We start from the raw sequence: 26822 nt of genomic DNA, 5'->3' as shown, positions 1-26822 counted from the left end.
TCAATTTGTAGGAAAGTGTTTATATAATAATTGTACTTTTCACAAAATATTACTTTACAAAATAAAAGTACTCGAGTTTCTTAATTTCATTAGTACAAGAATTTCAAATTATTCATTGCAAAATATTATTAAAAACTACTTGAATTTATTTATCAATTTATTGACAAATTTTCGCAGTTTTCTCAAAGTACCTTCTCGATCAAAAGTCTTCGACTTTTCAATATATATAGTATGCGTCTCACATTTTCATCGATTTACTTTAACAATTTAACTTTAACATGAATTGAAAACAAAATTCATCGATTATTATCTCCAATGAATATTAAAGTATACAAATAATATTTAATTATATGAGTATTATATGAATATAGGACCATTAAATGTTTTAAAATAAGTAGTAATTCAAGTGGATGAATATTTTTATATAACAAATGTGTACAATTCTCATAGGCTATGACATTGTAATTTTTATATTAAAATTGATCTTTAAACATTTAAATATGTTTTAATTAACATAATTTCAAAGTAATTAATAATTAATAAGGGATCCGTATAGATGAAGCTGGATGGATAGGTTTTTTCAAAATTATACAAAATTACACATGAATATCAAAATACTATGAGCTAATTCAACCTCAATAATATATTCGGCTAGAAAGTATTGATATATTTAAGATATTTATATTTATATTTTTCTTCAATAATCTATAATACAAAATTATTGCAAAGCACTTTTACTACTAAATTTACTTCACGAGAATTCAAATATTCGAATATCATCACTTAGTATACATTATTTTTTATTTACTTGTTCGTTATATAGTGATAATGTTTATGAATTTGAAAAATAATTAGGTCAATTGGAACAGATTTTTTCGAGTGCCAATGGACTGTCAAGCCCAAATATATGGGATTGCTTTTAAATTAACAATAAATAATTCATGATAAATATTATTTTATTTTATTGTTAATTTATATAACGGTACTATTTAATTGTTGTATTATGACTTGAAATTATTGCATACAGATAAAAACATTTTTAATAATTTACAAGACTTTCACGAGTACGAAGTCGTTTCAATTATTATTTATTGAAGTTTTACTTATCATCAATTTCGACAATTAAAATAAATTAGAATAATATTAATTTAAATTTTTTCTTTTAATAATGAAAATTACTAATGAAAATGAGACAATTAATTTAATATAAACAGTATATATTGCATCATTCCTAACTAAAACTTACACGGCAATTCGTTAATAAATTAATAATTAATAACTTGAACTTTTCATAAATAAATTTTTTTTTTTTTTTTTGTCAAGTAAGAGATAATTTATTATTATGAGTAAAAATTAAAAGTTATTCGATTAAATTAAATACAGGCCTTCATTATCTACAATTTAATAACAAGATACATCGTGTACATATCAACATCTGATATAACTAGAATTAAAAGTAAACGGTACAAATATACAGAATGCATTGCCATAATGTAGAAGAGTGAAATAAAGCACAATTTCTTTTCCATAAGCACTCGAAAAACTTAACAATATGCCCTCCTCCTTAAAGAAATCTTTTCAGACTGAATAAATACTCCATTAATAACGAATATTATTGTATTTTATATATATTTAATTTAAACTTTTTTAATTTAATATATTTAATATATTTTTAATTTAAACTTATTTAGCAATAAAATAATAGTTTTTAATAGGTACTAAATAATAAATAGTTTAATTAATGAATTTTTTTAATAATATAATGGCCAGACATTATAAAATTGAAGGATTTTTTCTATATATTAATTACAACTTGTACAAACATTAGAAAATTATTATAATATTAGTCTAGCTTTCAAAAGCAACATTGAAATAATATTTTAATATAGTTAAAAAAATATATATATATACATAATGCTTATGATAAATATTGTTATTGATGCTCTTTATCAATGTAGATTTAAAAAAAAAAATTATAATTATCCTTTAAATTTATAAAATTTACTAGCCACGCTTATCTATTATTTAGAATATAAATCCTCACCGTCTAGAAATATTTATAATTAATGGTACTATAAGAACAAATCTATCCGAATGCTCATTCGTTATGTAATTACAATGATATAATGATAATATTCCATTGAAATTCCAATTATATGGAACACCTACATTTATAACGACCTCATTTATGAAGAAAATCAGCCCTTTGAATTTATTTAAATACATCCTATTCCTAGATTTTTATACGTAATTTTCAAATATTTACGATTTAATTGAAGGCGTTCAAGTATAAATATACTAGTTTTTCATAAAAAATCATAAAGCAATAATATTTCATAAATAACTAATATCTTTAAAATTGAGATTATTTAATTGATAATTAGCAATGAACTAAATTCCAGAACATCCAATACTACAAAAATGGTTTAATTTTAATAAGGTTGTATTTTTGTCTTAAACTATAATGAAATTAAAATTATAATTGACAAAGAAAAAAATTTAACATATTTGAAACTAAATTAACAATAAATTATTCCTTCATGAATTTTATATGTGACTAAATGTTATGGCAGTGTTAAGTGTGTATAAAAATTCAAATACTTACGAATGAATATGTACGAATAAAATTATTTATTATAATTGTTGTCATTCATTGTAATAATTGTAAGAAATGTATTTAATGTATTAGCATAATTTTACTTCAGGATGAAATAACAATAAAAATTTTCAGCCATGTTTTGGTAAAGTTGAGCTTTATAGTAAGTGATATAAAAGAACAATTATAAATATATAAAGAAAATGATAACACCTGTAGCCTCTTATAATGTATTTCCGATATAACTAGTTGTAAATATAATCGAGCTTGACAGTAACAAAAATGCATAATTTGCTTCTTTCTTACTAGTTAAATATGTTTTGAAAAAAAAAATATTTTCACAAAAATGAACGTTGTGATAGACATTAGAAGATATTAGAAAATGACTCGTTAATGCCGATGTCAGCTATGCAGTTTCGGTAATAAGCAATTCTGAAAGTATTGACCGCAAATTATAGACAGTATTTAACTAATTAAAAATTTAATTAAAAATTAGAGTTAAGAATCTTTGGTAATGTTTACTATCGCTAACATTTATATTGTAGTATACAATAACCATACAATTAATTAGTAAGACATTTAGTAATTAGTTATCTCATTTGTATCTAAATTTATATAACTTGAAATGTTTATAATTATAAAAAAATAACATCTTTGATATTATTATTAATCATGCAATGTAAATTTCAATTTTGATAATATTTTCAATCTGCCGATTATTAAAATGATGCATAAAGTATTAATTAACAATATTAACAATATCAATAAAATAATTAAAAATAATCGAATGTTGGAAACAAACGTTTTAACTCACCTCATTAACATTATAAAATAATCTAAATGAAATATCAGATTACTAATCATGACGGTAATAGATGAAGTGATATTGGAACTAATACTTCGATTTATTTACGTAAATAAAATTTATCATATTATATGACTTCAAAAGTATATCAACGTAATAAATGAAATAATTACTGTACATTATACGACAATTAAAAAAATATTATAAACTAATATAATTTATAACCATTAATTATCATTAAATGTTATTTTACTTATATAAATGTCATTGAGTTAAATTAAAAACCTCAGTATGTATATATCATTGTAAAAAATTAATGTTACACTATTGCAAAATAAAATGCCGCTTATGCTTTTAAAATGTTAAAACAAATACAAAAATTTTAAGTAGTTTTGAAAATAAAAATACTAAAAAATCACTGATGTAACTAAAGAAACCTTAAAAGCATACCTAGAAAGCTTAAAAGCAAAGATGCTAAAACAAAACAAAATTCTAAAGTAATTAGAGATTATTAGAAAATACATTGATGAAGAAGTGGTCCGACGGGCCATACCGTATGCTTAATGTATGGCACAACGACTATTTATTGTCCTCCTTCAGCTCAAAATTTATTTCCGATACACAAAGCTATCAAGTTTTAAAGGTTAACCAAAAATATAGTCTAATATAGAAAATAATAATAATAATAATAATAATATTATTAATAAAAATAATAAAAACCATTGATTCTAAAGTAGTCCGCCCATTAGAGATTGTGTACACATTTTTTGTCAATTAGTATATAGGAAATTATTATATGTGCCATTAATAATACGCTAAGTTTATGCAACAAATTGTTATTAATTAATGAAAGATTTAAAGGTAATATGATTTGAATGTTATAAAAATAATACAAAACAGTGTAATAATGCTCTTATGTTAAAATAAATAATGAATTTCATTTTTAATCTATATCTAAAATTTATTTATTTTTTGAATTTTATGAGAAGCAGCTGAGAATCTAAGAATTACTTTGTTTTAATAATCATTAATTAAATCCTAAGTGCATAATTAATTGAAATAAGTAGATATTTTGCTTAATAAGGATTGATTTTCAATAGAGTTATAAATCTAATTTACAAAATTAATGATGGAAGGTAACGATTTTTAATATACAAGACAAGTTTAAAGCTGTAACTATCTATACTTAAAGTATTGCTAGCAGTTGAAAAATATTTAGTCTTTAACTAAAAAATATAATTTTAATAAATCTAAAGGAAATATAATTTTAAGAAATATGACATTTTTTTTCATCCTCCCAAAGCATAGCCAAGAAGTCTGAAAAATATTATAAACATTAACCATGCAAACAAATTGTGCCTAATAAGATTAAATATAAAACGTATACTTATAAAGCGAAATAATTTGTTTTGTATTTGAATGATTGGACCCACGTTTCAATAAATGTTAGTTAGTAAGTCTTAATTTCATTGATATTGATTATTACTCAAGTATGCCTAGGTGCGAATGAATCGTACGTGTATAATAAGAAATATATATATATATATATATATAGATAGATGGATATCGTTATATTAAATATTTTTTGTTTCAATGAATATTTCAACTAATCTTGCACACAATCTTAAACATTACGAGGCAATATGTAACAATGCCATTCATAATATAATAACTCAAGATTTACCTGCTCAAAACCGCCTAGAATCTCCGTTGTATCCATGGCCGAATTCACGACAATCGATTTCAACTTCTGACCTGCCAATTGAGCTAAAACACGCACAATACTATTTTTGCCACAACCCGATCCTCCTACCTACAATTAAAATTATCGTATGAGAATTGTGCTTAAGCTCGTAGGAAAATTCAAGAATTGGGTGTATTAATTGTCCTTACCAGTATTGACATCCAATTCATCGCAACACACTGTGCAAGACTCTGAAGCGTCGATATTTGATCACGAAGAAGTAATAAATTTTGATCATCATAGACCAATGTGTTAGAGCGCTGAAGAGCAACATCGCCAAAATACACTTTTTCATCGGTAATATTCACTAACGGCGGCGGTGACAGTGAATACTTTTCTTCGGGAAATACATCTTTATAAATGTTCGATACCTGCGAATGTTGAAATACACGTCACAACGAATTATTGCCGTGACATTGGATTGTTTTTTCAATTTCATTCATGCCCTCTTGTTTATTTCACCGCAGTTTCATACTGATTTTATGAGCTATGAATTTTACACAAATGAAAGAACGCAAAGCCCCCCTCCCCCCTTTTTACGTGAAAATTGATAATAGAGCACTTATGTATATTAAGAATATTAAACATCAATTTGATCGTTTTTATGCCCGTCCCTAATAATCATGATTATTGCAACGTTGAAATCTATACCTTAAGCTTATCCTCTTTGGTTCTCATTCTATTCGCGTAAACGAGCTCCACCGCAGCTCCCGGATTATAAACAATTTTCCCAGTCATATCCGTTTTAGCTGCCATAATCGTAGCCTCGCACCATCTACAAACATCTCTCAAATTCATTTCCCATGGCGCCCCATAAAAGCCCCAAGTAACTCCCGCTTCACTGGACACCCTCGAATTGAATAGGATGATTTTATCGACGAGCTGCTTTTCTATAACTGGATATTGCATGGCGACTATAAACTTTAAATCCTCATCGGCCAATGCATCCACAAACACCTGTGTGAATCTGTTCAAGAAGGACTTTGGTAAACCACGTCTCGCTCCGCCCTGTTTCACTGGATTCTGGCAGGCGAACAGCTTCGTTTCGGGTTTCACGATAAAGCTTTTATCTAAAACGAAGCGATTATTTATTTATTTATTTGTTTTTTTTTGTTTTGTTTTTTGTTTTAGTATTATTTGATATGCCATATAATGTAATTGAAAGGTAGATGAAGCTCAATTGCTGAGATCCAGGGAAGTGGAATAAAAGTGATGACTCGGTGTACCTAATTCGGGAATGTAAACTTCTCCTCGGTGATCGAAGCAAGCGTTTAGGCCCTCGAGGACCGACTGCGAGGCGAGATTGAGCTCGTCCAGGAGAATCCAATGTCCAGCCCTCAAAGCGTGGAGGAAGGGACCGTCGCGCCAAGCGAACTCACCACCTCTGCCACCTTCGACTGGCAAGTCGGCACCAAAGAGATCCGACACGTCCGTTTGGTCGCTCAGATTGATGCGCAAACACGTGTGACCGGATGCCTTCGCGAGCGCCGAGACGAGGCTCGTTTTCCCGACTCCAGGACTGCCCTCCAATAGAACGGGCTTCCGTAGTTGCAGGGCACGCAGAAGCTTGAGTGTGTTGCGTTCAGTCGTTGGCGCGCGGAATGTGAACGACAGGCTGGCCTCGTCTTGACTATCGGGGCCCCTTGGGATGAAAAAGGGTGAGATGCCGAAAAATTGGCTGGAAATTGTTGTTGCTTCGGCCTCCACGTCCATTGGATCGCCGGTAAAGGAAAGCGCATTCAGACGGTCCGTTTGAGCTTTTAACATGGCAGTCGCATTGGCTTTAAATATATTAATCTTCTCAATGCTGAAACGAGCGAACGAAATTTCTATATTATTTGGTCAACGTAAGAAATGGGTGTGTGTGTGTGTGTGTGAAACGTATGTGCTGGGACGACAGGTGCGATTTTTACATTAATTTTACATTCTGATGATCAGATACGTTTCTACATTAGTACGAATTTATGCTTGTGCTTGCGTTTGATTGTGCGTGCGCATACATACACATGTATTAAGTGAAATTTAAGTATTTTAATACGTATGCTGTTCGAGTAAAAGAGATTTTCATTAAGGCATTCATTACCTTAGGGAATTATTACCTTTCGCTGCTTGTTAAGCCGGATCCTAAAGCGTCGGTATACGTTAAGCTCGCTCCATGGTAATAAGCATCTCCGAGATTTAATTTATACGCTTTTTCCTTTTTCTCTATGCATATGTTTATGAAATTGACCCAACTCAAAATGTCTCTTATACTGATGGTGAATTTTTTGCCAATGTCCGACGTTGAAAGCCAATCGATGAAATTTAACATACTCTCTGACATTTCACTCCCAGCGCGATCTCCAATCTCCGCACTGAAATTGTGCTCGATAATGGACTGCAAGTCCTTCCGCTCCGTACATCCGTCGCACCAAATCTCCGTGAAACGATTCCTCAGAGCGGGCGACAATTCTTTCTTCCCGTAATCTCCGCCGGGATTCATGGTCCCGATAAAGAAGAAATCCTCGTTAGCGACAATAGTGTAATCCATTTGTTTGGAGTCGTCGCCGACGTCAATGCCCTTCTCCGACAACAGCAGCTTCCTCTCGGGCTCCAGCAATGAGTTTAGCCTCTCCAAAACGCTGTCGTCGGCCAATGAAATCTCATCGGCGAGGAAAAAGTCGCCGCTGCGCATCGCCTTTATCAACGGGCCGTCGACCCACTCGAACAGCCTCTGATTATTTTTCTCGTCGTAGTTCCTCGCCGGCCTTAAATTTCCCAAGAAATCCGATGACTCCGTGTGCATGTGACAATTAACCGCGTATAATTTTCTTGACCTTGATTGGGCGATCAATTGACAGATCGTCGTTTTACCCCCTCCGGTATCGCCGACGAGTAACACCGGCTCCTTGAATTCGTAGGACTTACTTACGAGGACAGCCATTCTTCTCATGTGATACGTCCAAACGACGTGCTTAAAGGACGAATCATCCTTCCTTTCGATCCCTTCCAAAATCGATCTCGTTACGGAAGACGTATTCTCGCTTAAAGTAAATAAATTCCGTGGATTCACACTGCGCTTCAAATGCTTCTTTATGACTTCCCTGAAATAATGATTATCGATCGTTTTTAAGGGTCGTAAGAAAAGAATTTAATAATATAATAAAAGGATGAAAATTAATTAAATCGTAGAAGCATAAGCGCATTCGTATTAGTACATAAGGGAACGTGAAAATGAAATATAAAGTGCCCATTACATTTAAGTTAACAAAATCTATCGAAATCTATCTTGGCTTGTTATTTTTTCCAAGAGTATTTAATCGAGCGAATTGTCAATTGAACAACAACAACAACAAACAAACAAACAAACAAACAAACAAACAAAAAACAAACAAAAATCTTCTAAATTTGAAATAAATGGCATTTTAAATAATACACGTATTTGTATTTCGAAATCCTAGTAAATGAATGTAGTTATCTGATGAATTTGTTATTTGATGAATTTGCAGTTATCTGATTGAGATCTTGTTTGATTGGCGATTAAAATTCAAGGACGGCCCAGAAACCATCAGTAATTCGAATCTCTGATCCATGGCGCGCGATTACCGGCACTCCAACGTAAAATCTACCTTATAATATCAAAATGATAAAAATTGCTTCAATTAAATTAAATTCTAGTCCAATCGAGTACAACGACCTCGCACATTGAAACATCGAATCCCGGCGTAAAATATTCGTGATTAGAATTTTCAAGCCATCGTTAAGCAAATGGAAGCTGCTGAGATGCGCCGATAACTCTCGATCGCCGATAATAATCCAATTACGATTATATAACGACAAACGTCTTTGCCCCTTTTTTACGGCTGTAAAAACTATAAGAACAAAAAATGCTACTCGCCTGATTTCCTCGGCTTCCTCGGGTCTGCGCACCTTCGCCGCTAACACGAGGTATCCCTCATCCGCTAGATGTTGACTCCAGTCGTAAAATTTGCTGCCAGGGTCGGGCGCCAGCCTGTATCTCTCACCCCATCGGAACAGATCGCGCAAAGTGATGAAGCCCTGCTTGCCGGCAAAGGCCGCCGTGTTCTTACGACGCATTTGCAAATCCGTCATTGCCGCAATGATTTGCTTGCAGTACGACAACGGCATGCTGCAACGCTTGTGCAGAATGTGCGTAAGCTCCGTGGCTGGAATCTCGTCGAAGTGCAGCTCGACGAAACGATTTCTAAAGGCTCGGGACAGTACTTTACGGCCCCCGTAGATTCCTGGTGGATTCTGCGTTTGGAATTGCGTACGCGTACATTGTGCATTAGTCGAGAATTGAGCTTAAATTCAGATGATTATCGTATTTCGAGGCCCCTTCTTTCCATCGAGCGTAACATGGAAAAAGAGATTGGATAAACTAGGCAGAGTGCGATTAACGGTAGTGAAATTGTTCGATGCTGCCGCGAGCGCGAGTTCCAAATGAAAATGGAAATTTTCAAATTTCCTAATTTCTCGTCTTTCAGATTGCGATCGAGCAAAACTACTACATCTTATATCTCAAATCACAGCAATACATTATTTCTTATTGGTATAATATTATCCGGCAAGGAGCAGTCGTCGTTTTTATTTTATATATACGAGTACTATATAATACCTCTCGAACTACTTTGTATTGGATTGAGAGGTGAGTGAAAGCATGCGACGGACATTATTCATGGCGAAATATAATAAATATTGAATAGCCCAATTATTCGTGGTTTATTCGAGGATAATCTTCGATCGTAAGTTTCAATTAGTTTAATAAGAAAATAATAATAATAATAAAAACTATATGTTTAATAAATAATTATGGTTGTGCCGCCGCCGTCAAACATCCGATAGACTTTTAATAATCGTAATAATACCCGATGTCTTTGCTTATCGAAGGATAATTTAACGAACGTACGGACTGGAAATTTGATTGGTAGTAGGAATAGGATAGGTAATGGTAATAATAACTGTAGGAATACGGTACCTGAGTAGCGAAGAGCATAAAGTTCTCGTGAGCCTTGACAGTCGTTTGAGTCTCCGGGATAAAAAGCTCTCTGTTGTCATCGAGAACTCTGTTCAAGGCCTCGAGCACGTCGCTCGGGGCCAAATTGAGTTCGTCCAAAATGATCCAGTGGCCCTTGCGCATGGCCTCGACGAGGATACCCTCCTTGAACACGAGTTTCCCCGACTCGTTGGCCACGTAACTCCCCACGTACTCCTGCAGGTCTGTGTGCTCGTGATTGTTGATCCTTACGCAAACGTGGCCCGAGGCCTTGGCGAGATAGGTGATCAAACTTGTTTTACCGACGGATGTCTCACCCTGCAGCAGGAGAGGCATCTTGCCGATTGCGACGACTCGCACGACATCTCGCAAATTACGTCTGACCGTATCGGTGAGAATGTAGTTTTGCGATACTTTGATCTCGGCGGTGCCTTTTACGACCCAGTAGCCCTCGAACTCCACGTACTCTTCGGTCGACGAGCACCTGTTTCGTGAACCAGAAGTTTCATTGGCTTGCCCTTCCTCCCCCCCCCACCCCCCAACACCACCACTACCAAATCAACACCAATACAAGCACGTGAATTTCGCGAATCTTTAAAATGACGAAGGCTTGTCGTAGGGCCTGTGAGCAACGTTTGCACGATTTTACTTTGATTTTCAAGCTAACGCGGCATTTTGGACAATTATAATTATTGTATAATAATATAATGAAATAGAAAGAAGATCGTTATTATTTACGTAGGAATTAAATTAAATGTGAAATGCGCGTTATTTCATCAACTGACAGAGGTAAATAATACAATTTTCGAGATACCTATTTGTTTGCCTAGAATTGTAGATGAGAATTTTCATTCCGTTACTGCATCGAGAACTAATCTATTATTATAATATCATTTCCGAGCATTTCTTTCATTCCATTTTCTCCCCCCCCCCCTTCCACTTTCTTTGTCATTACATACAATATTTCAAATGGATAATAATTATTCGTGATTCTTTCTCAAATAAATATGAAGGCCAATTGTGCTAGATAGTGCTAAGGGTATTGATTTACCTTGGCTTCGGAATCGGCGCACCCAATATGGCCTTAGCCGCTTTTTTATCCAAAATCGCCTCCACGATCATTCTCTGGACAATCGGGTAGGACTTGTAATTCAATTGAGTGAGGAAACTCAAGCAGAAGGCCTCGTACAGAGATCGCAAAACAACGACGCATGGATTGGTGGCAGCGATGCTCAAAGCCCTGCACAATGTTCTCAAGCTGTAATGTGGCTTCTTAGCCGTCCCGTCGCAAAGACTCCACGCAGCCTCTTGCCGCACCTTCAAGTAAAACTTCACTATCGCATTTTGCATTTCTACCGGTAAATTCAACTCGCTCAAATAAGAGCCGACCAGAAGTTGCAGATCATGTTTTTCCGTGACCTCGTCGATGTAAAATTCGGTAAATCTGTTCCTCAAGCCGACCGGCAGCTCCTTCTTCCCTACGTCCGTGGCTGGATTCATGCATGCAAATATAGTGAAGTCGGGATGTCGTTTCACAGACTCCGTGTCGCCCCTTTCGAGTAGAGACAAGGAGCCGGAGGAGCCCTCGAGTAAGCCGGACAAGCACTCGAGGGTTTCGGCATTGGCTAAGTTAATTTCGTCAAGAAGCACCCAGTGGCCTTCCTTCAACGCTTTTATGAGACTTCCCTCGATAAATGCAAATGCTAAAGTCAATTGAGATTTAACTTGGGATGTCAGCTTATCTAATTTAACAGAAAGTCTTTCCCACTCTCTTAAAATGTCTTTGTTTTTAGTTACGTCCGAGTTGTCCGTCTTCTCCTTATTTTCACTCGCTATTTTCGATCTTAATCTTTTGACGGCCGCGTTGGTACTAGTAGTCATTAGGCCAATTAGTATTTTCCATTTACTTTTTTTAAAGCACGTACCGATGTGATTTAAGAATTCTCTGTTCGGCTCTACGGCAAAGTACGAGCGAAATAAAATCTCGAACTCTTCCCTTATTGGGAAGATCAGAAACTTCAAGTCAACTGGCTTATAGCCACCGAGAAGATCCGCGCTTTCGCTCTGCTGATTCATATTAATTACTATTAATTTATGGCCGGTAATCCGAGCCAAATATTGAATCGAACTGGTTTTTCCCGTGCCAGTTTCGCCAACAAGCAGAACTGGCTCATTTTGTGCTACGCAGCTAGTGATGCGTTCCAACAAGCACGCCGAGAGTCGAGTGAAGGAAAATTTAACCGGGGCTTTCTCAATCATTGTTATAGACGACTTCATTATCTGCAATTTGCTACGCCCACTAATAAAGTATTCGGATGATATTGTAATTGCTGGTTTGTAGGTGCGAAAAAAATATTCGGCTTTCGTCTTAATAATCCCTAATTTATTACCAATTACTATTGCGAATACCAATCTTTCATCTGCAAGAAATTTGATTAATTGAAAGGTAGGGAAATGCATTTAGGGGCTTTAATTATTATGATTTTTCTTATAATTTTCGGTTATAAAATTTTTCATTTTTTCATTCTTAATTTACATTTCATTGCTTTAGATAATTATATATATTAAACGTTAATGTTATTTAATATTTTATAAACTGAATTACAAACCTTGATTTGATATGGAACAACAAAATATGTCAATTGCATCTTGGAATAATTTTAAAGCCGATTCTGGTGATGAAACGACAAAATTTAATGTAGCTCTCGAGCACCACTTTATTAGATCTCTTGTTGAAATTAATCTTCCAGTCTTCAATGTCATACTACTTTTGATACTGTCATCGGACGAAGAACTTCCAATTGAAAACAATAAGAAAACATCCACCATCCTTGTAGCGATTGTACTTAGTATTGGGAATAGCGTTTTAACGATAAATACTAATTCGTCTTTAGACAGTGGTTCCATATTAACGCATAACCAATGCTTTGCTAATAAGCTCGTTGCTCCTGATGCCTGAAGATGAAAACCAGATAACGTAGGTATTAATCGTTGGGTAACGAACAATTGAAATCCACTTTTAACATGAATGGTATCTCGATAGCCTGGCACCGACAAAGTACTAGTTTCCATCAAGTTACTTAGAATGCTCGCAACGTCTAACGCTGCACTATCGATGTCTTCCAGAAGTAACCATTTTCCAGCGATTACTGCTTGCGTCAATACTCCAGGCTGCCATATAAACTCTCCTGGTATATCTGTGCATCTATAGCTTCCCAGAAGCATTTTAGAATCTGTTTGATCTCCTAGTTGTACTTTTATAAAATCCGATGACCCATGACCAGTTATCTTTGCTAAATATTCTATAATAGCCGTTTTACCACATCCGACGACTCCTTGCAAGCAAATGCATTTTCTCGATGCAACGGCGAGTGCCAAACTTCGTAGATTTTCATTCATAGATGGCACAGGAACTAAGTCAGATTTAAAATTTTCCACTCTGTTATTGAAAATTGGGAGCAAAACATTAGCAACTGGAACGACAGTCGAAACATTTTTAGCTATCTCTTCGGTTTTATTTGAAGAAATGTTAAATTGTAGAACTGTACTCGTATCATTGTCTTCTGTATTGGTAAGAAACTTGTCAATATCATTAATCAAAGTCTTTGCACACTCTAATCGTATGGATTCTGTCATTTCTAAGACAATACCAACACATTTTGTCGCTAGCCTAGAATGAATCCACAGATACAATAAAAATAACATAAATTAAAAGAAATTTCAGAATCATTGTCATTTTCATTATTTTTTTTCGCTTTTATTATGCATGTATAAATGCACATAAAACTTTGGAATTTGAAATTATATTCAAAATATGAAATTTGACAAAATTCTTTTTCTATTAAATCAAAATATGATTACTAAATAATGGCATTATAAATTACAAACAAATTAAATCAAATTTTATATTTAAAAAAATGTAGCTAATATAATATCTATTATAATAAATGTTTAATTGTCTTTTCAGTTATAAAATGATTTTGTTTTAAACAATTATGTTAATATATATTTACTCTGAATTTGTATAAATTTTACACCAAATTACAAAGAAGAATTAATTTGTATTTTATATTTGATAATATCATTTTCTTGATCTAGGCATAAATAAATAAAGAGACTATTTACCATTTTACTTTATCGTCTTCGCTTGTCAAATATTTATAAAACTGTGACCAATTCCATTTACATTTAAAATGATAAGGCGAAGCTTGCAAAATATTAAAGCAGGCTTCAACAAGTTCACAATCTGTCACATAATTGGAATATATATATTTCTTAAGCTTTTTTGATGCTATAGAGTCACTAATATTTTTATTTAAATCTTCAAATGGCGAAGGATTAATTTCGAAATATTGTAAGGCAAAGCTGAAATTTTTACAATAACGATCTATTAATTATAATAACTAATTCATTAAATGAAATGCATAGCATTAAATTAAAACATTACCTTAATACATCCGGATGTAATAAAATTAATTTTCCAATGATGACACAATTCAATCTATGTACCAATTCGATATCAGCAGTACAATTATCTAATTTTTGATCTGTATTTATTGACATACTTAATAAAATTAGTAATAATTGTGGAAAACATTCCGATACATCCTTGGCATATTCTGGATTCATCAAAACATCAGCTAATAATTGAAGAACTTTTTGTTCATTCTCTTGTGATAATTCCTAATTAAAGAAAATAATTTAAACTCAACAATACAATAATGATCATCCTCATTCAATGTACGCATTTTAAAATTTTGCACTTACTTTATTATCAAGAATGTATGAAAATAAATCCCTATAAATTTCACGCTTTTTGCAGAAAATTCTTAAATTATTTAGTAACATAATTACACTTATACATAAAAAGAAGTAATTTAATCACAATAGAAAGTTAATTAATTAACAATAATAAGATAAGGCAATTTTGATGATTTGACTCGAACTTTAGTCTCGCATACTACTATTACGGACTAGAAAGAAACAGGTTATGTCACTAAACACGTGTTCCCGAAGCCGCTGAAGTCGCTATCTGCCGAAAATTATATAAGTATATTACTATATATATATATACACGCACATGTATGTATATATATATATATATATATATATATATATGTATGTATATACACCAGCGCGTGAAATGGGCATGAACCGATGCACGTGTGTGTCTATTTGTCGACTACCCAGTAGTTGTTGCTATCCAACTAAAATTTACGTTTATCAGATATTCCTAGTGATTTATATTTCTGATTTTAATTTTAAGTACGCGTATGTGCGTATTCCTCAGTGTTTTACTAAATCAAGTGTTTGAAATACATTTTTCAAATAATTTTTATATCTTATTCAATGAAAAAAGATTAGAAAATAATCTATATTAAAACGATAGTGTTATAAATATATAGCAAGTAATTAATTTATTTCAATTTGATTTTTACACGTAGAAAATATTAATATGATTTTTTTTTCTTCCTTTTTTGTTTTATTCTTTCATTTTTAATTACAATTTCTCAATCACATATAACAATTGACTAACATCATAAAATAATGTTTTAAGGTTAATTCTAATATAATAACCACCTGATATCCATGAGTTCTTTAAAATTTGAACCCTTTAAAATTATGTAAGCACATGTATATTAATGTATAATAATAATTTAAAACATTTGCATCTTCCTTAAAATTAAGTCTACCTTCATATTATTATATATTTTAGTGTCACGTATTTTTATAGATAAATTTTGTAAAAGCCCAATTTAGTTTGATAAATAACTTTAAACTAAGAATATCATATTATTCTAAAATGAAATTATTAAAACTAATAAATGAATTGTAAGAAAAATTTACTATGTAAATTAATATCATTTGGGTATAAAAATTGTTCGATATATGTATGCATACGTATATTAAACTAAAAAATCTTTTCTTTCATTTTAAAATAAAGAATTAAATTAATGAATTCAAATATTTTAACAATAATAGTGCAGTCAACTGTAACATATTGTTCTTTTTGTCGATTTATTCAATAATATTTAACAAAATTGTTGTGTAGATCATGGTTAATTTAAAAAAAATTCCAAAAAAATGGAGGAATCGAGGTTCTATAGTAGCAATAGAAGAAGAAAGAAATAGAACGCTGTATGTTCGTGTACCCAATACAATCAAAGATGCTAATGATATTAGGAATTTATTTTTTGGGAATTTTATAGTGAAACTTCCTAGACAATCTAGCAGATATTGTCATGTAATTTTTTCAAACATTTCTGAAAAATTAGAAAATATGAAAGCAGTTAAGAAAAAATTAATTAATGGCAAGCCAATTGTTATTAAGCCACCAAAACCATTAGATTTACAAAACAAAAAGCCCAGGCAAAGAAAACTTGTTATGCCTGATCCAACAGAGAATTTAGAATTTGAAAAATAGTAATTACATTAAAAAATTTAATATTTACAGACAAAAACTGATATTTTCTCATAATCGGAACTTATTTTTATTTCAGCATATTTGTCTCTAACATACACGATCAAACTAGCATTCATGAAATTAAACAAGCATTTCCTGGATCCGTAACGATTGGTTTAATACAAAAGAAAGTAGATGGCCCAAGGTAACTGGAAATATTAAAATATTGTATATAATGTATTAATGTTAAAATTCTCTAGGCAAGCACGAGTAAAAATAGGATCATCCGAATTGTGTTCATATTATGTAAGAAATCAATCGTCATGGCCAATTTTCCATGGAAAAAAAGTTACCGTAACATATTCGCAAAAAAAAAAGATTACTAAGAAGCAGAGACAAATGAAGAAGTTAAATATGAATTATCATACATTCCCAAAATATGTTTTAGATGTGGTAAAAGATAAAATTAAAAATACTGATAATACGGAGTTGCATCAGCAAGATATAAAAATAAATAAAAAAGATTCGGATAAGGTAACTTAGTAAATTTAGGAACATTGTAATAAAAGGCAATAAAATAACTTTATCAAATTTTTTTTAATATATTCATTTAAAATCAATTTGTAAATTCTCGGATTGTTAGTTTTGTCTCTGAAAGAAAGTATAAGTTTAGTAATTTTATAATTGTAAGACAATACTAATTGTCAAATATATTCTTGTTATTAAATATATAATGTCCGATATTAATAATTATTCTGAATTTATTACAATTGAATTTCTTGTATATTTTGATTGTAGTTTTTTGATTAATTGATAGGAAAAAAAGTAGACAAATTCGAAAATGGAGATGAAACTGCATCCCAAAAATAAACTGAAGACACCTCCTAACGAAGCTGAAAAATAAAAAAGCCTTTTACTGAAAGCAGTTATATTAAGAGTCGAATTGACACAATAATTTAAGTTTTTCAAAGCTATACTTTATATATACTTTTTCTACTTTGTATTTTATAGCATTAATATGGTTTATTATGTACATACATAAACATATTCATTAAAATAGCTAGATATTGAAAAAAGCTGTCTATCAACAAGAGATTTTATTTTGAAATAACACTTGTCATAAAATTTTATTTGTATTTAGTCATTTGTTTAAATATTACTCACATACAAGATTAATCCAAGAGAGAACCAACTCTTTGCGCTCGAGTATCGATACTTGATTAGCAAATGTTACATGCAGTGCTGTTGAATTAGGATGTTGCTCAGCCTTTCTGCTGTTATAACAGATCGATGCTATTATTAGCCAATTTTTATCTCTTTTTTTTTCCTTTATATATATATATATATATATATCTTAATTAAATAACATTCGTATTGTATAGAGTGTTAAATTTTTTTTTTTTTTTTTTTTTTTTTTTTTTTTTTAATATATCTCGTAGACATTTTTGTAAATTGTGTTAATTATTATTTTTATATTTTACATTTTTTAGAAGCATGTTCAGAGCTGCTAGAAATGTTTTGTTTCTCTATGTACATATGAAACTGTAGGCTGTACATATTAAATTATCGTAAATTAAATTTTTGAATTCTTAAATCGACTTAAAATTCAAACGATTCTTATTAATTAAATCTGACTATACACGCACAATCATATGTAAATTGAGTTCTAGGTATTATAGTTCATTATTGCTTAAGTTTAGTATTATCATAGAGACAAAATATGATTGCGCGTTAAATGATGTTACAAGAAAAAGAAAAATAAAACCTTGCATTTCCTCATAATTCATTTTTAATATACTTTATGTATAATTAATTAATTATGAGAAAATTAATGCTGTATAACGAACATTTAATGAGGCTCGCGAATAAGTTGGTAGTATAATCGTAACAATAACGGAGACATGTGATCGCTGTCATTAAAACCACATTTGATAATGACAATTGGCACTCACTAGAATTGCCCCGGCCTGAACCGAACGGCAGTGAAGGGCTGTCCAGTTATGGAAATTGTGTACTCGGTGCCCTTACAGTCCGGCAAACAATCGCACATCGAATGCAACTTCAACGAATAAGTGTCGGGCATTACTTTCGCCAGGCACGCAATGTGCGTCAGATTACAATGGATCTGGTGTGGCTCAAGTTCGCTGCTAAAGTAGTGCACGCACTTGCAACGATCGTATATCATGTTTCTCCTGCATTCCTTGTAACAATTGCTCAAACGGTAGATGTTCTCCTTCGTCGATGGCCTAGAGCAGAATTTTCTTTTAAAACTCATTCGTACATTTTATCTTATCGTTAACAATCGTCCGTTTAAGTACTCGTCTTACTCGTCTTTTCGTCGTTGTACCTTTTATCGAGATGCGACGTCTGGTTAGATAAAGAAAATTTAATCTTTAATCCGAATAATGCGTTGTTATGAAGTTTCAAAAATTCGGATTACCGGCGTGCCTCGCGTATACTCGAGTCTTGGAATATTGGCATTTTTTTTTTTTTTTTTATTTTCATAGGAGTGACGTTAATATTGAGTCGCGCGCGCTAAATTTGATAATTGATAATAAATATTGAAATTAATAGTTGTATAATGAGTTATAAAGTTGATAGTGATATGTAAAGTCAAATGATTTTGGAAGCATTTATTTTGAGAAAGTGTAATATATGGAGCATGATTTTTATTTTTATTTTTGTTTATGTTGTAATGTCAACGAATATAAGCGAACGCGTTCAACAGACAAGAGGTTAATTAAAATTTTCAATCGAATTGAATTACCGATTTACAATCTTATTATACTTCCCGTTCCTCGTATACTTTGATTGTTGCTGGCGTTTCTTTTAATTTTATTAAATTGTTTTTTAATTATTAATTATTTTATTTTTTTTTTTTTTTGTTTTTTTTTTTTGTTTTGTTTTTTGTTTGTTTTATGTCCAAGTAAATCCGCAGGCTAAAATGTAAAGTCGTCCTTTGAATCCCGAACTGTTTAATCACCTGCATTTCCTTTGCTTGGAAGCGAGAGTAAGGACCTCGGGACTGGTGGTCATCTGTTTGCCGTTTAAGCCGACGATGGTCTCGTAGGTGGAGGCCAACATGAAACTTATCGAGTGCGGGCCGGGCATCGTGTACTTGTCGTGCACCAGAACCTTGTATCCCCCGCTGTAGGTTATCGCGGCGACTCGATCGCTCGCATTGTAAGGTTTCATCAGTACCGACAGTATGTAGCGAGTACCAAAGTTCAGCGAGTATTTATTACGGGTCCACAATACCTTTCTAGAATTATTTATTTTCAATTCTATTTTTGAAGCCCTTTTACAAGATAAATAGAGGGGAAGATGAAGGATAGTATTGCGGTGGATAAAAGTATGCCCAAGAGTTGTGTATTAGACTAATAAGTAAACGAAATGGTGGGAGGATTGTCTATTCCATAGGGTATGGTCGAACGTACCTGGATATTCTCAAATCGTTCTGCTCGTCGCTGTTAAATAAGCAACAGAAGCCGTAAGAGGTGAGCTTGGACACGAAGACGTCGTCGCAGTGGGCGATCCGACCTTCGTACATGCACATCAGCAGCACGTCCATACACTTGGGTGAGAGTTCTCGCAGCAGGTGCGCGACGCTTATGTTGTTCGCGTCGAGTATCTGCTGGAGGTTGCTCAACTCCTTCGGGTAATGATGGTAGGGGTAGATTATCTCGCGAAAGTGCTGTACGCCACGTTCAAAGTCCTTGATCGAGAGGCCGGTTGGCATGTGCCTGAAAAAGCTCTTTGATCTTACTTCCTTCCCTATGACGCATGATCAGTGAAAATTTAAGTGTACATATTTTAAGATCATAGTATACTATAATTTTTAATTTATTGTATTTTTCATTAAACGTTTTTTTTTTTTTTTTTTTTTTTTTTTTTTTTTTAAATCTATTTTGAAATAAAACATTTTTCTTGATTTTTCTCTACTTTTTGTTCTTTAAAGAAATGATGTTTCACGCACAATTGACCTTTCCTTCTTTTTTCCACTATTATATATATATATATATATTATGTTATAGCGTTACGGATATTTTTTCCAAATTATACATTCGAAATTTTTATCTTGATCTCACATAATATAATCGTAAATGCTATATTGGAAATAGAAATTTTTATAATTTTAAAAAAATTTTAAGAATCTATGAGTTTTAAGATAATAATCATTGATTTACAGCAAGCACCTCTTTTAATAAAAGTTTCATTAAAAAAGGAGAATAATTTAAGAATTTGTGAATTTAAATAAACATTTCGGCTAAATTGATGACGGATTTTCTAATCAATCGATTAATTATTCGATGGGAATAAAAGCATATCTGTTCAGAAATATGTAGCAAGAGTTAAATTTAAAAAATGACGAATCTTTCTCAATAATTTGAAATATAGTATGTCGCAAAGAGGAACATATAATCGAATTTTCTGCATTTTTATGGTGTTATATATAAGAGATTTTGTAATTATAAAAGTCTTGGGTGAAAACGTCGTAAGGTAAAACTTCATTAGTAAATTTGTGAAAATTAGTGCAAGTATTAAAGTATCATTAGCATGTAATATTGTTTGTTTGATTTAAAGTCGAAGCCTCCTCAGCATAAACTTTAATTATGCACTTTCCTATTAATGCCGTAATAATAATTCTGGTTTGGGTAAAATTATTTTCTTGAAATGTAATATGCAAAATATTTGTTTCTACCCACTCGTTTTGCGTTCGCTCGCTTGCCTCACTTCAAATATTATCACAATCATCTTATTTCATTATCGTATGCATATTTCTATACATACAACTCAATGTATAAGCTTCTTTATTCAATCCATAAAATACATATAGTTCGCTAAAAACTTTAAATGCAATATCAATAATTTTAAACGCTCAGCCTACTATAGATAAATTTTTACAATTTATACTATCGCAAAAATTGAATTACTAATAAAATAGTTGGTAGTTTAAGTCATATTTCCTAATTTTACAAAATTACTTTCTTTCTTTTTTTTTTCACTTATCATATAATATGATATTATAAGTGTATTTTACATTTAACTTTTATATATACAATATATAAGAAGTGCGAGATATGTGAATAGCAAGAATAAATGTTACAAAGAGGACATTGATCAATGAAAAAGCGAAAGATTTTGCTTCTTTATTTGGCATGCTTCATGCATGGAGACGAAAGGGGAAATCAATTCATTCAAAAGTTAATTGACATTCTGGATTTTCTTCTTTGTCAAGGCGTAATATAAAGAGCGTCTTATTTTTCTCGATACTTTTTAATTAATTGCATCTTACTTATACGCGAGATAACTTTCAATTGCTACAAGTTTTGAAACAAACAAGCAACGAACCTCAATTTATATATATATGTAATGCATTATTTTAAAACTTTTACCAATTAATATATAAAATTCGATGATTAATTAACTCACTCTTAAGCAAATTACAGTATTGAAATTTTATAATAAATAATGCTTAATTTTTAATAATTTATCATATAGATTCGTAGTTTACGTATGAGATATTTATGTAAAAAATGATAAAAAAAAAATGCTATCGCCTCTTACTTTGCTCAATGCTAACATTTTTTGCTCGAATATATAAAAATTTTTTCATTATACTTCAGCATAGAGAAATTAAAATCGTATCATAAGGTTAGAAATTTTATTGAAATGATTAAATTATTAAATTTAAACTTAGATGATTATTGAATTATATAAATTAACAATTCAATTAGTTTAATTAGTATTAATAAGTTTTAAATATTGATAAAGTACAAATAGAAAATATTCTCAACTATCAAAACTCTATTTCAAATGATACTCATAATACGTTATTTATTATAAATTAATATATGATGCCATTAATAATTGTATCTACAAATAATTTGTATCTTTTTTAATCGAATGGATTGTACGTTGTACAGTGTATCGGACAATATTTGTATCGCTCAATCATTAGATTAACGGAAGCTTCATTTAAGCTCAATATATATATATATATATATATATATATATATATATATATATATTTACTTCATGAAGCAATCGTCGCCAAAGTACTTACAATTTCTGTTTTTTTAAAAAGTGGTTTAAACGTTCGGCGGACACTAAGTTCCCATGACATAGTGTCACTGTAGGTACAGGCAACTTGAATGATGGAAATTGATCCGAGACGACGGTCGTTCGCATATTCCCTGATTCGTGTCTCTCATAAAATTTATTAGCCAATTCAGCAGCACAACATAGTGAAATGATAAGAATTGTTAACCATAGTAATCTGTATAATAAACATTTTTTTATTTAAAGTGGGATATATTTATTATTTGTTGAGAAAATTGTTGAAAATAATAATAATGGATTTTATGTATTTTCATGTAATTATATTGATGAAATTAATATAACATTATATTTATTATATTTTAAAATGACAGAATTCAGACGGCCAAATTATAATTAGAATCTAAATCGCTAGGATTTGTTCATTCGTTTCTTAAGCTATTCATAGTAGTACTTTATTATTTTATTATTAACATAATACATATGTAAAATTGTAATACTAATAAAAAAAAAAAAAGTATAAAAAAATTAACGGATCCATGTCCCAAAGCTTACAATTGTTATGCACTTTCAAAAATCAAATTGAATTTATAAAAATACTAAGATACCTTACTATCTTCTAGATTAAAAGTGGAAAAAATTTGAAAACAATAGACGCAAAATCAAGATCTTCATTTAATATAGTTTTTACATTGGTATAAAAAAAAAATGTTAATACTATAAGTTATTCTATCTTTGTTAAATTATATATAATATCTTCAGACATTAACTATATTCACTAATTACTTAATATCAATTAAAATCAATATAGATTATTTTATTATTCATAATATAAATTTTAGTTCGTACTACAATTTAAAAATATTACAAATAATAATCTGGTAGATGTAGTCTAATGGTTTAATAGCACAAAATTATTCTATAAATTTATTTGTCTGTTAAAAAGTTGATTACGAAGTAATCGAATATCTTACATAAATAATAAAAAAAACTTTGTTAACCAAATTTAAATAATTGTTCCATTTCGAATATTATCGTTGAAAGTAAAATATTACGAAATTACAAAATTGTAAAATTACAAAACAATTTTAATCACCTTTATTTTATATCCCCATTTTAGAATATAATGAAAAAATATTATTATGATTATTTGAATTTACCATGTACATATGCAATGATTATTATTATTTTCTTTTTATTATTATGTTTAATAATGTTTATTATTTAAGAATATTTAAATTAAGGGTTATGTAAATTTGTCGTATCTTATTGAATATTTAAACCGAGTTAAAAATAAACTTCTTTTGCAATGATTAAATCAAATTTTTTATATTTTGTCATAAAATTTAATGTTGAAATATCTTTTATATAACTTTTACTTTAAATGTATGATTTAGTATAGCTCGGATAAAATTTTATGAATCATTGACATATTAATAATAATCTATATAATTGAAATAAAAGTATTCTACTGTCATTATTTTTTTAAATATTGTTTTAAACAATATTTTACATAAATATATATATGCTATTAGATTATTTACCAAATACGATATTTATGGTAATGCAAATGCAGATAAAATTCCTTGTAAAACAGTTTTTAAATCATTATGTCAAGTACATATTTGCCGGCTTAGCAAATAATCAAGAATTTTCGTAATTACTATGGTAGAAAGTAAATTGATATAAATTAAAAGTTTATATAACTCGGCACGCGCGTTCATATGTTTATATATATATATATATATATATATATATATATATGAGAGCGCAAAGCAATGATTGAATATTGATGTACTCTCTCAACATTGATATGCGATTTATTAAATAATTATTAAGGATTGTTTATTTTCCTCCATATAATCTTTCGTATTTAAGTTATTATATTGCTATATCCAAATAAAAATTAGAGACAAGTATCGTTCGAAAAATCCGCTTTTCTATCACTTGTATAGAATTATATTTTCACTTTTTTTTTTTTTTTTTTTTTTTTTTAAATTTAAAAAAGTATCGGCATTATAGTATTTTACAATTAAAAATTGCGTATTCATAAAGTTTGCGTATGAAAATTAAGAATTATTATAACTAAAAACCTTTCTGTCGCTGTCTTTGCTTGTGCTGTGTATTTGATTCCGTGTATCGTTGACTGATTAGCGAAATCTCGATATACTTGTATCAAAGTATTCCAAATTTGATTTCGCTCTCTTTGTCCGCTCTGCGAAATCCTCTCTAAATTCTTCAGTTGCATTGTTCGATATAAGCATTAACCACACAAAATGTCAAGCATAATTTAATTTTTGCAATGGCATAATACAATTGATATACATAATGTTAATAAATAAAGAAGCAAACCGAAAATTCAACGGCAATAATACGGTAGAAGTTTGTGAACACTTTTGTATTTATAATCACCCAATGAACTGAACGGATTCACTGAAGTGTAGTTTACAGGAAAAACATTTCAGAATTGTATTAAAAAATGTCTCCTTCGTGTTTTCACTGTCCGAATCGACCGAGTATTTATTTACCTTGAACTATACATTATAAATGTAGTTTAGGTCTGCGTGTTTTTAATGTATTTGAACATGTGCTTCGACGAGATGACAATCGGTGCAAGAGGTTTTGCGTGTCATCGCATTCGTAGACATGTAAATTACAATGTACGATAAGATTTCGATTTCCATTTGGAATTTTGTTCCTGTGGCTATACAATTACGTCGGATTTTTACGGTCTTGGATTACAAATTATGTGATTGAAGGAAGCATCGATAATAACACTTACCTTTTCTGTGAGTCATTCGTATTTATTTATTGTGCAGGAAAGCGTAAGTTATGGAATAAAATGAACTATAAATCATAGCAATGTGTGCGTTGTATGTAGATTTTATCGATTCCACTAGGCAAAGAACTTTTAAAATTAAAATTATTTTTTACATATACATCATTCGGACACAAAATATAAATAATTATTAAGACCATCATATAATTATATAAATAAATGTATTGTCAATATTACTTGTCGATTATTTGTTTGTTTATCTCAATACATTTTTTTATTTTAGGTTGTCAAATTTTAAAGATGCAAAAGTAATAAAATAATTCTAAAATATAGCTTAGACAATTTTTATACTTAAAGTAATACAATAAATTTAATAATATTATTTATTTGAAATATATTGAATATTTAGTGACATTATTCATAATTTTATAAATATTCATTATTTATTATTCGTTATAAGAGTTTGTAGGGTATGTACACATGTAAACACGCGCGCGCGCTTGCTTATAGATCCCTATTGTCTGTGTCAATTATATCTATAAGTATAAACTTTATCAATGTCACGAGCATAATTTCACACTATTTTTTAAAACTATGTTTCAATTATGTCAAAGCAATAATAATGTTCAATTATGCCTACAGAAACATATTTTAAAATTAATGTCATTGTTGAAAAAAAAACAAAAAACAAAAAAAAAACAAAAAACAAAAATCAACGATTTTCTAACAATAATGAGATCATCTTTAACAATATATACGACTTCAGTTCAAGATAACTAACTTTGAAATTATAAGCGAACGTTCTTTTCTTTATATCACACGCACAATTTGCGCAAAAGTTATTAAAATTTAATTATTAGACATTAAACAATTTATAATAGCTTAAACCTTTTTAACACTAACGACAATATTTATAACGAAAGTTTTGCCATTAAAATCTAATCCGAATTTATTATGAATTTCGTAAATTAGTGTCGAATTACAATTGTCATATTGTGGATTATAAATATTTAAATAAAATCGTTCCTATATTTTTATATTACACAAACTAATGGACATGATTAAATTTTTAAATGATTTGATTACGAGCATGATTACTATCGTTACTCACGTCCTCCATCATTCAATCGATAAAAGTTATTTCATCGTTTTGTTAGTATATAAATCGATTTATAAGTGAAACCGTAAGAGTAGATGTAATTGCCTAATGAATAATTGAAAGAAGGACGAAACAATAAAAAACCATAAAATACTATTAAAATGCTATCATCGTATATTATAATAATTTGCAATATATATATATATATATATATATATATATATATATATATATATATATACATATGTATAATAATTATAATATATTTAATCGTAGTGAAAAACATTGAATTTCAGGCTGGAATAATTAAAAATAAATGTCTTTTAGCAATATACGATAT

General features: G+C 30.3%; 3 protein-coding genes across 3 annotated transcripts in view; 1 reads left to right on the top strand and 2 right to left on the bottom strand.

Annotated features, from left to right (window-relative positions):
- LOC105364874 (midasin) overlaps window positions 1-5457 on the bottom strand; it is a 161122-nt gene extending 155665 nt beyond the window's left edge. The window contains exons 1-2 of the mRNA XM_011502903.1: window positions 5295-5457; window positions 5086-5214 (exon numbers count right to left, since the gene is read on the bottom strand). Of these exons, the coding sequence (XP_011501205.1) occupies window positions 5086-5214; window positions 5295-5315 (150 nt within the window). The 5' untranslated portion in view covers window positions 5316-5457. The remainder of the gene's footprint in view (window positions 1-5085; window positions 5215-5294) is intronic.
- A 10875-nt stretch (window positions 5458-16332) lies between these two features.
- Window positions 16333-17138, top strand: LOC105364814 (uncharacterized). The gene is made up of 3 exons (XM_011502843.1): window positions 16333-16564; window positions 16642-16749; window positions 16805-17138. The coding sequence occupies exons 1-3, from the start codon at window positions 16422-16424 to the stop codon at window positions 17085-17087; spliced, it is 534 nt and encodes a 177-aa protein (XP_011501145.1). The 5' UTR covers window positions 16333-16421; the 3' UTR covers window positions 17088-17138.
- Window positions 17139-17160: 22 nt separating this feature from the next.
- Window positions 17161-25012, bottom strand: LOC105364872 (sodium channel protein Nach-like). The gene is made up of 8 exons (XM_011502901.1): window positions 24698-25012; window positions 22612-22824; window positions 19982-20287; window positions 19528-19806; window positions 18497-18790; window positions 17709-17818; window positions 17306-17437; window positions 17161-17195 (listed from the first exon to the last, which is right to left on the bottom strand). The coding sequence occupies exons 1-8, from the start codon at window positions 24850-24852 to the stop codon at window positions 17161-17163; spliced, it is 1524 nt and encodes a 507-aa protein (XP_011501203.1). The 5' UTR covers window positions 24853-25012.
- Window positions 25013-26822: the final 1810 nt, after the last annotated feature.

The sequence above is a fragment of the Ceratosolen solmsi genome, unplaced genomic scaffold (assembly GCF_000503995.2).
Source record: "Ceratosolen solmsi marchali unplaced genomic scaffold, CerSol_1.0 scaffold15, whole genome shotgun sequence".
Lineage (NCBI taxonomy): Eukaryota > Metazoa > Arthropoda > Insecta > Hymenoptera > Agaonidae > Ceratosolen > Ceratosolen solmsi.
Note: the sequence above shows the minus strand (reverse complement) of the source record. Positions and strands in the feature narration are given on the sequence as shown.